At 49.9% G+C, this 12,801-nt stretch overlaps 1 protein-coding gene across 3 annotated transcripts in view; it reads left to right on the forward strand.

Annotated features, from left to right (window-relative positions):
* Positions 1-1,314: 1,314 nt before the first annotated feature.
* Positions 1,315-12,801, forward strand: part of DCTD (dCMP deaminase) — a 43,336-nt gene continuing 31,849 nt past the window's right edge. The window contains exons 1-2 of one of the 3 annotated variants that reach the window (XM_075334767.1): positions 1,315-1,413; positions 12,690-12,801. In XM_075334767.1, coding sequence (XP_075190882.1) covers positions 1,406-1,413; positions 12,690-12,801 — 120 coding nt within the window. In that variant the 5' untranslated portion in view covers positions 1,315-1,405. The other 2 variants (XM_075334760.1, XM_075334776.1) reach the window with 2 other exon arrangements.

The following is a 12,801-nucleotide window of genomic DNA, read 5'->3' on the forward strand; positions in this document are numbered from 1 at the left end:
GGAAGGAGGTGACGTCGGGCCGGCGCAGAACGCTGGAGGCAGTGGGGAAAGGGCGGGCACTTGCGATGCAATCACAGCACCGCCCATACTCTCATGCATGCGACCACATCACCAGGTGTCCCGGCGTGCACGGGACCTTGGGCGCAGTGGGCGGCGTTATGAGGGATGATTTGGAACATGGGGGACAGCGTAAGGGACAGCAACAGACGCCACACGGCCCGCCACCATGGACGATTTACAAGATTTTCAAACCGAAAGGTACAAGTTTATAAAGTATTTATTTTGGTTTAAAAGGGGGCACAAAAAGTATAGAAACCTTACTAGAATGCAGCCCAGGAGCTGCAGAGGGGGAAACATTTAGGTTGAAAGCAAAATTTCTGATGACAGGTTCCCTTTAAGAGCTGAACGACCTGATGTACATGTTTAGAAATGTCTGTATGAACCCGGCTCAGGAGCGGAGGCTTTACAGGCCGCACACTCTGGCCATGTTACAAATTCCTGCGAGCTCTGATCACGGCAGTTACACCATCTACACGCTGCTATCAGTCACTGACAGCAGCGTTGAAATGACACTGAACTGGCTCCTATTGGCTCCCGCAATGTGATCTTGGAAAAAAATCTGAAAGGACAGAAATGCGATTTCTTGGTGACCACGCTTCTCACCAAAAAATGATAAAAAATGATTCAAATGGGATATGTACCCACATGGCATCATTAAAAACGTCAGCTCAGAGCGCAGAATGCAACCCGGCAGCTCCACATTGCAGTATATAATGATATACATACACATATCACAGGGCTCAGACCCGGGGGACACAGTCACATTTGTTTTTACAAGATTCTGATTTTTTTTTTAAGGAAATCTCCAAAAAACATGGTTTTTTTTTACATCATGTCACATTTTTTTTCCTATGTCTCAATACATTATATGGTAAAATGATTGGTGTGATTCAAAAAGACACTTGTCCTGCAAAAAACATGGTCTCGTACGACAGAAAAATAAAAAGTGATGTCTGTCGGGTGAAGGGATGAAAAAAATAAAAGCGCAAAATAACTAAAAAAAAAATGGCTCCTGAAAGGGTTAATGTAACATCTGGACACAGGAGCCCAGCAGCCGCCAATGTCTCCATGTGTCGTGCGATACACGGCGATAGGTGGTCACCTTGGAGACGCCAGTCACAGCGTGCTAATCAGCGCTGGAAAACTCTAGTGCGCATGCGCAAGAAGAATCCATCTAGCGTAGCGTCCACATCGGAGCAGCAATGAGCTCCAGTACGGGGCGTGGCTAGTACGTAGGGGGGGGGCGTGGAATAGCTTGTCCAATCAGAGGCGAAAGATAGACCGGGATATAGATTTGTCCGTCTGACGTCAACACACACGCGGAGGTCTGAGGAGCGCGGTAATCATGAGCGGGTACGTGAGTCGGAGCAGAGGTCACGTGTGGTGCGTTTACCTCACGGTGTCTTCTCATGAGGTTTCTACATGAGGCCCGGGTGTCGTCCATGTTTAGCCATTCACCTGGGTGAGCTGTGTGCGCCACACGTCTGTTATTACCCCACGCGTCTGTTATTACCCCCACGCGTCTGTTATTACCCCCACACGTCTGTTATTACCCCCACACGTCTGTTATTACCCCACACGCGTCTGTTACTACCCCCCACACGTCTGTTACTACCCCCCACGCGTCTGTTACTACCCCCCGCGTCTGTTATTACCCCCACACGTCTGTTATTACCCCCACGCGTCTATTACCCCCACGCGTCTATTACCCCCACACGTCTGTTATTACCCCCACGCGTCTGTTATTACCCCCACGCGTCTGTTATTACCCCCACACGTCTGTTATTACCCCCACACGTCTGTTATTACCCCACACGCGTCTGTTACTACCCCCCACACGTCTGTTACTACCCCCCACGCGTCTGTTACTACCCCCCGCGTCTGTTATTACCCCCACACGTCTGTTATTACCCCCACGCGTCTATTACCCCCACGCGTCTATTACCCCCACACGTCTGTTATTACCCCCACGCGTCTGTTATTACCCCCACGCGTCTGTTATTACCCCCACACGTCTGTTATTACCCCCACACGTCTGTTATTACCCCACACGCGTCTGTTACTACCCCCCACACGTCTGTTACTACCCCCCACGCGTCTGTTACTACCCCCCGCGTCTGTTATTACCCCCACACGTCTGTTATTACCCCCACGCGTCTATTACCCCCACGCGTCTATTACCCCCACACGTCTGTTATTACCCCCACGCGTCTGTTATTACCCCCACGCGTCTGTTATTACCCCCACGCGTCTGTTATTACCCCCACGCGTCTGTTATTACCCCCACACGTCTGTTACTACCCCCCCCCCCGCGTCTGTTACTACCCCCACACGTCTGTTATTACCCCACGCGTCTGTTATTACCCCCACACGTCTGTTATTACCCCCACGCGTCTATTACCCCCACACGTCTGTTATTACCCCCACGCGTCTGTTATTACCCCCACGCGTCTGTTATTACCCCCACGCGTCTGTTATTACCCCCACGCGTCTGTTATTACCCCCACGCGTCTGTTATTACCCCCACGCGTCTGTTATTACCCCCACGCGTCTGTTATTACCCCCACGCGTCTGTTATTACCCCCACGCGTCTGTTATTACCCCCACGCGTCTGTTATTACCCCCACGCGTCTGTTACTACCCCCCCGCGTCTGTTATTACCCCCACGCGTCTGTTACTACCCCCCCGCGTCTGTTATTACCCCCACGCGTCTGTTACTACCCCCCCCGCGTCTGTTATTACCCCCACGCGTCTGTTACTACCCCCCACGCGTCTGTTATTACCCCCACGCGTCTGTTACTACCCCCCACGCGTCTGTTACTACCCCCCACGCGTCTGTTATTACCCCCACGCGTCTGTTATTACCCCCACGCGTCTGTTATTACCCCCACGCGTCTGTTATTACCCCCACACGTCTGTTACTACCCCCCACGCGTCTGTTATTACCCCCACGCGTCTGTTACTACCCCCACGCGTCTGTTACTACCCCCACGCGTCTGTTATTACCCCCACGCGTCTGTTACTACCCCCCCCCCCGCGTCTGTTACTACCCCCACGCGTCTGTTACTACCCCCACGCGTCTGTTACTACCCCCACGCGTCTGTTATTACCCCCACGCGTCTGTTACTACCCCCCCCGCGTCTGTTACTACCCCCCCCGCGTCTGTTATTACCCCCCCGCGTCTGTTATTACCCCCATGCGTCTATTACCCCCACACGTCTGTTATTACCCCCACACGTCTGTTATTACCCCCACACGTCTGTTATTACCCCCCCGCGTCTGTTATTACCCCCCCGCGTCTGTTATTACCCCCCCGCGTCTGTTATTACCCCCCCGCGTCTGTTATTACCCCCCCGCGTCTGTTATTACCCCCCCGCGTCTGTTATTACCCCCCCGCGTCTGTTATTACCCCCCCCGCGTCTGTTATTACCCCCCCGCGTCTGTTATTACCCCCCCGCGTCTGTTATTACCCCCCCGCGTCTGTTATTACCCCCCCCGCGTCTGTTATTACCCCCCCCGCGTCTGTTATTACCCCCCCCGCGTCTGTTATTACCCCCCCCGCGTCTGTTATTACCCCCCCGCGTCTGTTATTACCCCCCCGCGTCTGTTATTACCCCCCCCGCGTCTGTTATTACCCCCCCCGCGTCTGTTATTACCCCCCCCGCGTCTGTTATTACCCCCCCCGCGTCTGTTATTACCCCCCCCGCGTCTGTTATTACCCCCCCCGCGTCTGTTATTACCCCCCCCGCGTCTGTTATTACCCCCCCGCGTCTGTTATTACCCCCCCGCGTCTGTTATTACCCCCCCGCGTCTGTTATTACCCCCCCGCGTCTGTTATTACCCCCCCGCGTCTGTTATTACCCCCCCGCGTCTGTTATTACCCCCCCGCGTCTGTTATTACCCCCCCGCGTCTGTTATTACCCCCCCGCGTCTGTTATTACCCCCCCGCGTCTGTTATTACCCCCCCGCGTCTGTTATTACCCCCCCGCGTCTGTTATTACCCCCCCGCGTCTGTTATTACCCCCCCGCGTCTGTTATTACCCCCCCGCGTCTGTTATTACCCCCCCGCGTCTGTTATTACCCCCCCGCGTCTGTTAATACCCCCCCGCGTCTGTTAATACCCCCCCGCGTCTGTTAATACCCCCCCGCGTCTGTTAATACCCCCCCGCGTCTGTTATTACCCCCCCGCGTCTGTTATTACCCCCCCGCGTCTGTTATTACCCCCCCGCGTCTGTTATTACCCCCCCGCGTCTGTTATTACCCCCCCGCGTCTGTTATTACCCCCCCGCGTCTGTTATTACCCCCCCGCGTCTGTTATTACCCCACATGTCTGTCTTGGGTTACATCTTTATCATCTCACAAAAGCTCAAGTGAAAGGCAGAGCCGGGTGCACTGTGCGGAGCGGGGGCTCAGCCTGTGACCGGGGCTGCACATACGGTTGCCGCCCGCCTTTTCCCTATGCACCTGATTCAGCCTCTGTTTTTTCCTGTCACTTTCCAGTCTTCTGCTATTACTGTAGTTCACTTTTTTGCACCAAATTTATCGAAAAAGGTCACTTCACATGAATTAGGTGAAAGGTTGAATAAACAGTTTTGCTTTCTTGAGCTGCTTGGTTGTGTCCCAGTGTCAGAATGAAAGGACCGAGAAAGTCACTGAAAAATCCAGTTGCAATTGTTTGTCCTAAAAGTGTGGAATTGCTGCACACGTCCGTGAGATTACAGACCGTCCATAGAAGTGAGGAACGTTATGCCCTGTCTGTAAAGAAAATGTAAGGCCATGTGCGCACGCTGCATCTATGGGGTGACCATAAAGATGTAGAGTTTTTAGCAAAATGCATCCAAAACCCACATGCGTTTTAGGCTATATGCGCACGTTGCGTTATTTGTCGCATGTTTTCATGTTTTTTGGTGCAGTTTTGCCAGAATTTTCTGACTTCCCAGCAAAGTCTATGAGAAGTCAGATTTGCTATGCGCACATTGCATTTTATTTGTCAGCACTTTTTTGACAAGTTTTGTGACAAAAAAACCCAGCATGTTCATTTTTGCGTTTTTGTCACCCACTGAAATCAATGAGGGGATTAAAAATGCAAGGAAAAGCACATGCTATCAAATTGTTTGCGTTTTGCATACATTTTACCCCATTTTGTCAACAAAAACGCAGCTCACCAACTTAGTTCCAGAATGACAAAATCAATGCTGGAGTGATTTTGGTCTGTCTGTGTCTGTCCGCTTCATACTCACCAATCACTGGCACGCTCGGCTGTCACACTGCTCCCGCGGCCTCTCATTCTTCTTCCCGACTGTCGCTAAGTGACAGGTGTCTGTCTGCAACCAATGACATCCGCCGATGGGTGTGTCTACATCGTACAGTACATTAAATAAAAAAAAGGCTTGCTTTCACCCCAATTTTCATACCCAGCCAATATCATGCCTTATAGCTGAGGGCTGGTATTTTCAGGCTGGGGAGACACGTCATTGGGAGCCCCCCAACCTAAAAAATATCAGCCAGCAGCCACTCGGAATTGCTACATCCATTAGATGCGACAGCCCCGGGACTTCACCGTCTCTTTCCGATTACCCTGGTGCGGTGGCGAACGGGGGTAATAAGGAGTTAATGGCAGCCCACAGCTGCCATTAAGTCCTAGATTTGTCATGGCAGGCATCTGAGACCCCCCCCCCCCCCCCAATTACTAATCTGTAAGTGAAAGTAAATATACACAAACACCGAAAAAAATACTTTATTTGAAATTAAAGGCAAAAAAACACCCTCTTTCACCACTTTATAAACACCCCTCAAAGTCTGAAGTAATCCACACGAGGTCCCACAGCGCTTCCAGCACTGCTACATCTGACACTCATAGCGAGCACCATAGTACAAGACTGCTCGCTGTGAGCTCCACACAGCAACTGTAGTGAGTTGCGCTATCAGCGGTAACTTCACTCAGGTTAGCCGCGGCCACAGCTGGAGTCCTCCACCTGTGATAGCAAATCACCTGAGTGACTGAAGTGAGCAGCGCGATCAGCAGTGCCGTTGCTCATGTGATTTGCGCTAACAGCTGAAATCCTCCACCTGTGAGCGCAAATCAGGCCGCGCCTGAAGTGAGCCGCAGCTGGAGGACTCATGTGAGTGAGTGCACCGCCGATCACACGACTCACTTCAGTAGCGGCCTGAACCTCACAGCAGTGAACCTGTGATGTCACTGCTGCGACACACGCCATACTGCGGGGCCCGCAACTGTGACGTCAGGGGTTCACCCCAGTTCATTCTGATCGCTGTGGCTCTGTGCACTCACAGCTGGCAGTCATATTCTATGACGCTTGCTGTGACAGGACAGGGATGTAGCAGAGCTGAATCGCTGTGGGACCTTGTGTAGATTACTTCGGACCTGGAGAGGTGTCTGGGGGTTAATAAAATGGTGAAAGGGGGCTTTTTAATTTTATTTCAAATAGAGGATTTTTTGACTGTGGTTATTTACTTTCACTTACAGATTATGATGTGAGGTGTCTCATAGATGCCTGACATCACAAACCTAGGGCTTAGTGGCAGCTATGGGCTGCCATTAACCCCTTATTACCCCGATTGCCACCGCACCAGGGCAATCAGGAAGAGCGCCAGAATTTGCGCATCTTATGGATGCGTCACTTCTGGGGCGGCTGGGGGCTGCTTTTGTTAGGGTGGAAAGGGCCAAATAATGATGGCCTAATAATATCATCCCCCAGTTGTTTGCTTTACCTTGGCTGATATTACAAAAATGGGGGGACCCCACGACGCACGCACGCACGCACGCACACACACACACACACACCATTTCCAGGCTCTCTTTCACAAGGTGCAGTGTTGGTTGCAGTTTGTGTGCAGAAAAAATTGCAGTGTGTGCATGTAGCCTTACTGCAATTTTTTCCCAATGCGTTTTGAAAGTCAAATCTATTGACTGGACTCAAAAACGCAGAAATAATTGACATGCTGCATCTTTGTGGTCACCACAAAGACGCAACCAAAAAAAAACTGCAACGTGCGCACAGCAAAAATGAAATCTCATAGACTTTGCTGGGGAAGGAAATACATGCAGTTTTGAGACCAAAACTGCACCTCAAAAACGTGGCAAGAAAAACCGCGTGCGCACAGGGCCTTAGACGGCCTTTATTGTTCTGCAGCTGAAAAACTTCTACAGATAATTTTGACTGTAATCATTATTTCACAGAGAATGCAGCTGATATTTATATCAGAATTATGGGCTGTGGACCTGGATCACTTATGATTATCGTTTTGAGTCCTCAAAAAAATATTTGTCCGTGATTTTTTTTTTTTTTTTTGATGAGTCACCCCGAAAGAATAAAAAGTCAAGTTGGCAGCCCTGGTCATCACCACCAAAGCAGGAAAACAAAAAATCCAGACGAGCACACACAACATAGACTTAAAACATAGAGCAAATAGAATAATGAATTGAATGCGAAAGAAAGACGCAAAACTACACAACAAACAGGCGCAAAGCCGATGATGAATCGGCCTGCAGTTCTTGAAGGAGTTCAGCAGGGAGCTTGTCACAAACATCTTAGAAAACTAACCTCAGATCTTCTATGGATGTAGGCTGCGCATTTCCTTCATGTAATCCTACACAGAGCTCTATGAGCCAGATCATCACATCTAGGATTCATTGTTCTTCATATTGAAGATCGCTCTTGATGACATTGCTGTATATTATGTTGTCCTGCTGCAGGATAAGTTTGGGGCTAATCGGGCACATCTCTGATGGTATTGTCTGAAGAATAAGTATCTGCCTGTATTTCTCAACTGATACATGCTGCCCAAACTGTTGAGGGCATATATCAGCCACGGGCTGTATGGTCACATCTATGTATGTTGAACTCCGAAACGCTGTGGCATTTCACAGATAAACATACTTTTAATAGCTGCCGGAGACCGAGCCATGCTATTGACTAGTCGTATAGCCGGGTCCCTGGTGGCTTCTCCCACCCGTTGACAGTAATGGACAAGTGTGCCCATGTGAGCATATAGGCATTGACTTGTCCATCACTGCTCGGTCTCCGGCAGCTATTAAAATGTTTTTCTCTGAAATGCCGCAGCCATTATACATACATACATACATGTTGTCCAAACCATGGGCCATCTATCAGCTGACTGGTTCCCTTTAAGGACACCATTAATTTTAACTAAATCCCAAACTCCATTCGTAAAAAATGCAGCCACAAACTTGCCAGGGACCCTCCACCACAGTTCACTGATCCCTGCAGACCCTCATTGTATTTATTATTGCCTTCCCTTACAGCTAAATATTTCACATTTTGCCATCGTTAAGTAACTTAAGGGGGCTTTACACGCAACGACATCGCTAACGAGATGTCGTTGGGGGTCACAGAATTCGTGACGCACATCCGGCCTCGTTAGCGACGTCGTTGCGTGTGAAACGTACGAACGACCGCTAAGGCTGTGTGCACACGATGCGTTTTTTACCGCGGAAACACTGCGTTTTGAACCGCAGTGTTTCAGTGGCAAATTGCATGCGTTCAGCTTTCCCAGCAAAGTGTATGGGAAAGCTGAAAAATCAGTGCACATGCTGCGTTTCTTTCCGCAGCGTTTTGGATGCCAAAAATCGGTGCGGAAAGAAAAGCAGCATGTCACTTCTTTTGTGCATTGTGGCTGCGTTCTCTCCCCCATTGAAATCAATGATGTGGGGTCAGAACGCAGCTACACCGCATGGACCTGCTTTTTTGTTGCGGTCCGCGGCCTTTGTCGGCACGCCAGAACGCAGGCATTTACCTGGAAGTGAGGTCAAGAGGCTTCCTGTTGACCTCACTTCCTGGCAAAGCCCCCGGTGTCGCCAAAGTGCCCGCCCTGACCCCCGACCCCCCCTCCCGAAAATCCAACATGGCCGCGCGCACAGTAGCGCACCGGCCGCCCTGCTCCTATGATTTCTGTCGCATGTGCAATAACACATGCGACAGAAAACTGTTCCCCAGGCCCTGCCCGTTCACCCCCTATTCCCCCCGGTGTCATACATACCTGTCCGGTCGCAGCGCTGATCCCCCGCGGCCCCCTCCTCCTTCAGTGCACGCTGGCCGGTCACATGAGCAGAGCAGCTGACAGCCAGCACTGTGTTCAGAGAGCTGTGCTGGCTGCTCGCAGTCTGCAGCTGTGACCCGGGGAGAGTGGGTGCAGATTTTTGGCACCCACTCTCCTCAAATGGAGGGTCTGCCCTCCTAGAAAATGGGGGATACGTTTCCTGAACGTGCCCCCATATTCTAGAAGGTCCAGAGGCGGCGTGGGACATCCATATGGATTTCTGCGGACCCATTTTTTTTTATTAAATTGGAGAACAAGGGAATGATTTGGGGAGTGTTTTTTCTAATAAAACATTTTTTGTTGTCTTTTTTTGCTTTTGTTTACTGTCAATTAGTTATGTCGGGTGTCTGATAGACGCCGTGACATCACTAATTGCTGGGCTTGATGCCAGGTGACATTACACATCTGGTATCAACCCCATTTATTACCCTGTTAGCCAACGCACCAGGGCGCGGGAAGAGTTGGGGCGAAGCGCCAGGATTGGCGCATCTAATGGATGCGCCACTTCTGGGGCGGCTGCGGCCTGCTATTTTTAGGCTGGGAAGAGTCCAATAACCATGGCTCTTCCCACCCTGAGAATACCAGACCCCAGCTGTCAGCTTCACCTTGGCTGGTGATCTAATTTGGGGGGACCCCACGTTATTTTTTTTTTTTTTTCTTTATTTATAAATAAAAAAAAAAACATGGGGAGCCCTCCAAATTGATCACCAGCCAAGATGAAGCTGCCAGCTGTGGTTTGCAGGCTACAGCTGTCTGCTTTACCCTGACTGGCTATCAAAAATAGGGGGGACCCCACGCCATTTTTTTCATTTTTTTATTTTTTTTTTTTATTGGATAAATACTAAGCTAGGCACCCTTTAGTGCCACATGAAAGGTACTAAAGGTGCCAGCTTAGAATATGCAGGCGGGGGTAGGACGTTCTATATATTTGACATCCCTTCATCCATTGACGCTTTTTAGGCTGTGTGTCCACAATCAGGGTTTGCAGCGTTATGGGCGCTGAGTGTTTTCCCTGCGTCCATAACGCTGCGTTGTGCAGTAGAAGCACAGTGGAAGGATTTTTGGAGATCCCATGCCCACTGTGCTTCTTTTCTCCGCAGCATAAACTGACCGGTAGCGTGGCTTCCCGAGCCTCAGCATGTCAATTTATGCTGCGGAGACGAGAGTGTTCTCTGCAGGTAGCATAGAGCTCCACAGCAGCCTGAACCCAAATCGTGGGCATGGGCAGCTGCAGGAAGGCTGACACTGTACTAGACGCCGGTTTGATTCAGTGATTCTGGTACGTTTGTGCTTTTTTTTAAACGTACCAGGATTACTGACATACGCAGACCCATTATAATGAATGGGTCTGCCCACACGTCAGTGATTTTTCACTGCACGTGTCTCCATGCGGCGTACCCGCGTGTGCGTGATTGCCGCACGGAGACATGTCCATTTTTTTCTGGCATCACTGATGTCCCACGGACCACGCAGTGGTGTGATCCGTGAAACACGTGCCAGAAAAAAACGTGCTTTTAAAGTAAAAAACATTTTAACTCACCCGGCGTCCAGCGATGTCCTCTGCAGCCCGTGCAGCTTGCTGCTTCTGAGCCGGCTCATTATTGTCGCGCATATTCATGATGTGCGACACAGCCGACCCGGAAGCAGGTGCAGGTGAGTTAATCTCTAAGTGCAATCACGGGCCACGGAGAACGGAGCCCGGATTGCACTTAGACAACCCACGTGTGCCGTGATTCACGGCACACGGAGGGACATGTGCGTGTTTTACACGCCAGTGAAAAACGTCAGTGTTTTTCACTGACGTGTGAAGCGGGCCTAAAAGTGAGAATATTGTTGCTACAGCAACATTTTGGGTGAAGTAGCTGTGGATTCAAAATGCTTAATATACTCCTGAATAAAATCCTTGATGGGTGCAGATTCCAAAATGGGGTCACTTGTGGGGGTTTTCTGACGTATAGGTACCTAAGGGAGTAAGGGGCTTGGTGCACGAAGTTTATTTCAACTTTTCCAAAATTCAAATGGTGCTCCTTCCATTCCAAGCCCTCCCATTTATCCAAACAGAATGTGGAGAAGGAAATGACATCACAGGTTTTTTTTTCCAAAGGTCTGTGTTCAACCAACTTTATTATCACTGACAAGTCTTAAAAAACGCACCTAAAAAAACGCATGAAAAACGCATGCGTTTTCGATGCGTTGTTTCTCAAAAAGCATTGTTTACAATTCTCCCCTCTGCCAGAGGGTGCGTTTTTTTCCGCGCGGAAAAAAAAGCAACGTGTGCACATACCCTAACTATCAAAATTACTCACTTGCTCGTTGACACGTCGTTCTAATCCCAAATATCAATGCTGTTGCAGGATGCAGGTTGTTCGTCATTCTTGAGGCAGCACACATCGCTACGTGTGACACCGCAGGAACGAGGAACATCACCGTACCTGCGTCCTCCGGCAACGAGGTGGGCGTCCCTTTTTTTTTTTTTCGGCTGCTCTCCGCCTTGCCGCTTCTATTGGACGGCTGCCGTGTGACGCCGCATGAACTGCCCCCTTAGAAAGGAGGCGGTTCGCCGGCCACCGCGTCGTCGCTAGGCAGGTAAGTAAGTACATGTGACTGGTCCGAGCGATGTTGTACGCACAACTGATGGGGGCAGGTGCTTTCACCAGCGACATTGCTAGCAATGTCGCTATGGGTAAAGCCCGCTTTAGTCTTTGTTGAAGGTATGAGATTTGGCTGCAATTTTTTAATGAAGACCAGACACTGTATGACTTCAGCCAAGTATGTTTTACACTGAAACACTGCAGCATTTTCAGGAAAGAAACGCTTTAAAAGTCGCTTGGATCCAAACCGCATGGGAGACCAGTGTGACAGGTGGATTCCGGCAGCTCCTCCTCACCGCTGGCTATGAGTGACTGGCCTCCCCCTGCTTGTGTGTGTAGAGGGAGAGCTGTGAGTCTCTGTTATGGATGTGGAGAAGTCACAGAGGACCCACTGGGCCGACTGGTCCACTGCGCAGCTTGGCCTTATGCAGCTCTTATGTATCTGCCCCCCTCCCCTGCCATACGTTTTTGTCATAAGCAGAATGGCACGGATCCTTCCTCATTTCTGCTGGCTGTCATGTCTGTGATTACGCATTGTTGTATACACTTCTATTAAGTAATCTCCTAATAGTCAGTATTTGTGGCTTTGATCGTGCTAAACCCTGATGTAAATGAAGAAATATGAAAATTGACAGCCATGGCTCCCTCCTGCCTGTCTAATATCCTGAAAGCGTGGCCTCGTAACATCTCCCAGTGAGGCTGCAATCTCCAGTGCTTGCGAGGGCCCCGTGAGTGCTGCATCTTTTTAAGCTTATTTTACCCAGAATCCCTCACTGCATAGATTATGTAAATCTGTTCATTAGTGCTAGTTACAATTGCCCTGGGATCTAATGAATGGAGTGTCATGGGAGCTAGAAGCTGACCTGGAAATAATTGACAGGTATCAATATTTACATTGTTTACTATGCTGATTTTTAAGGTTCATTGCACTTTCCCAATTTACATTTTGCTTTCTAGGCAGCCAGCTGATGCGATGTGTAAGAAGCGGGAAGATTACTTGGAGTGGTGTGAATATTTTATGGCTGTTGCCTTTTTATCAGCTCAGAGAAGTAAAGATCCAAGTTCCCAG

Source organism: Anomaloglossus baeobatrachus, chromosome 1 (genome assembly GCF_048569485.1).
Source record: "Anomaloglossus baeobatrachus isolate aAnoBae1 chromosome 1, aAnoBae1.hap1, whole genome shotgun sequence".
In the NCBI taxonomy this organism is placed as follows: domain Eukaryota; kingdom Metazoa; phylum Chordata; class Amphibia; order Anura; family Aromobatidae; genus Anomaloglossus; species Anomaloglossus baeobatrachus.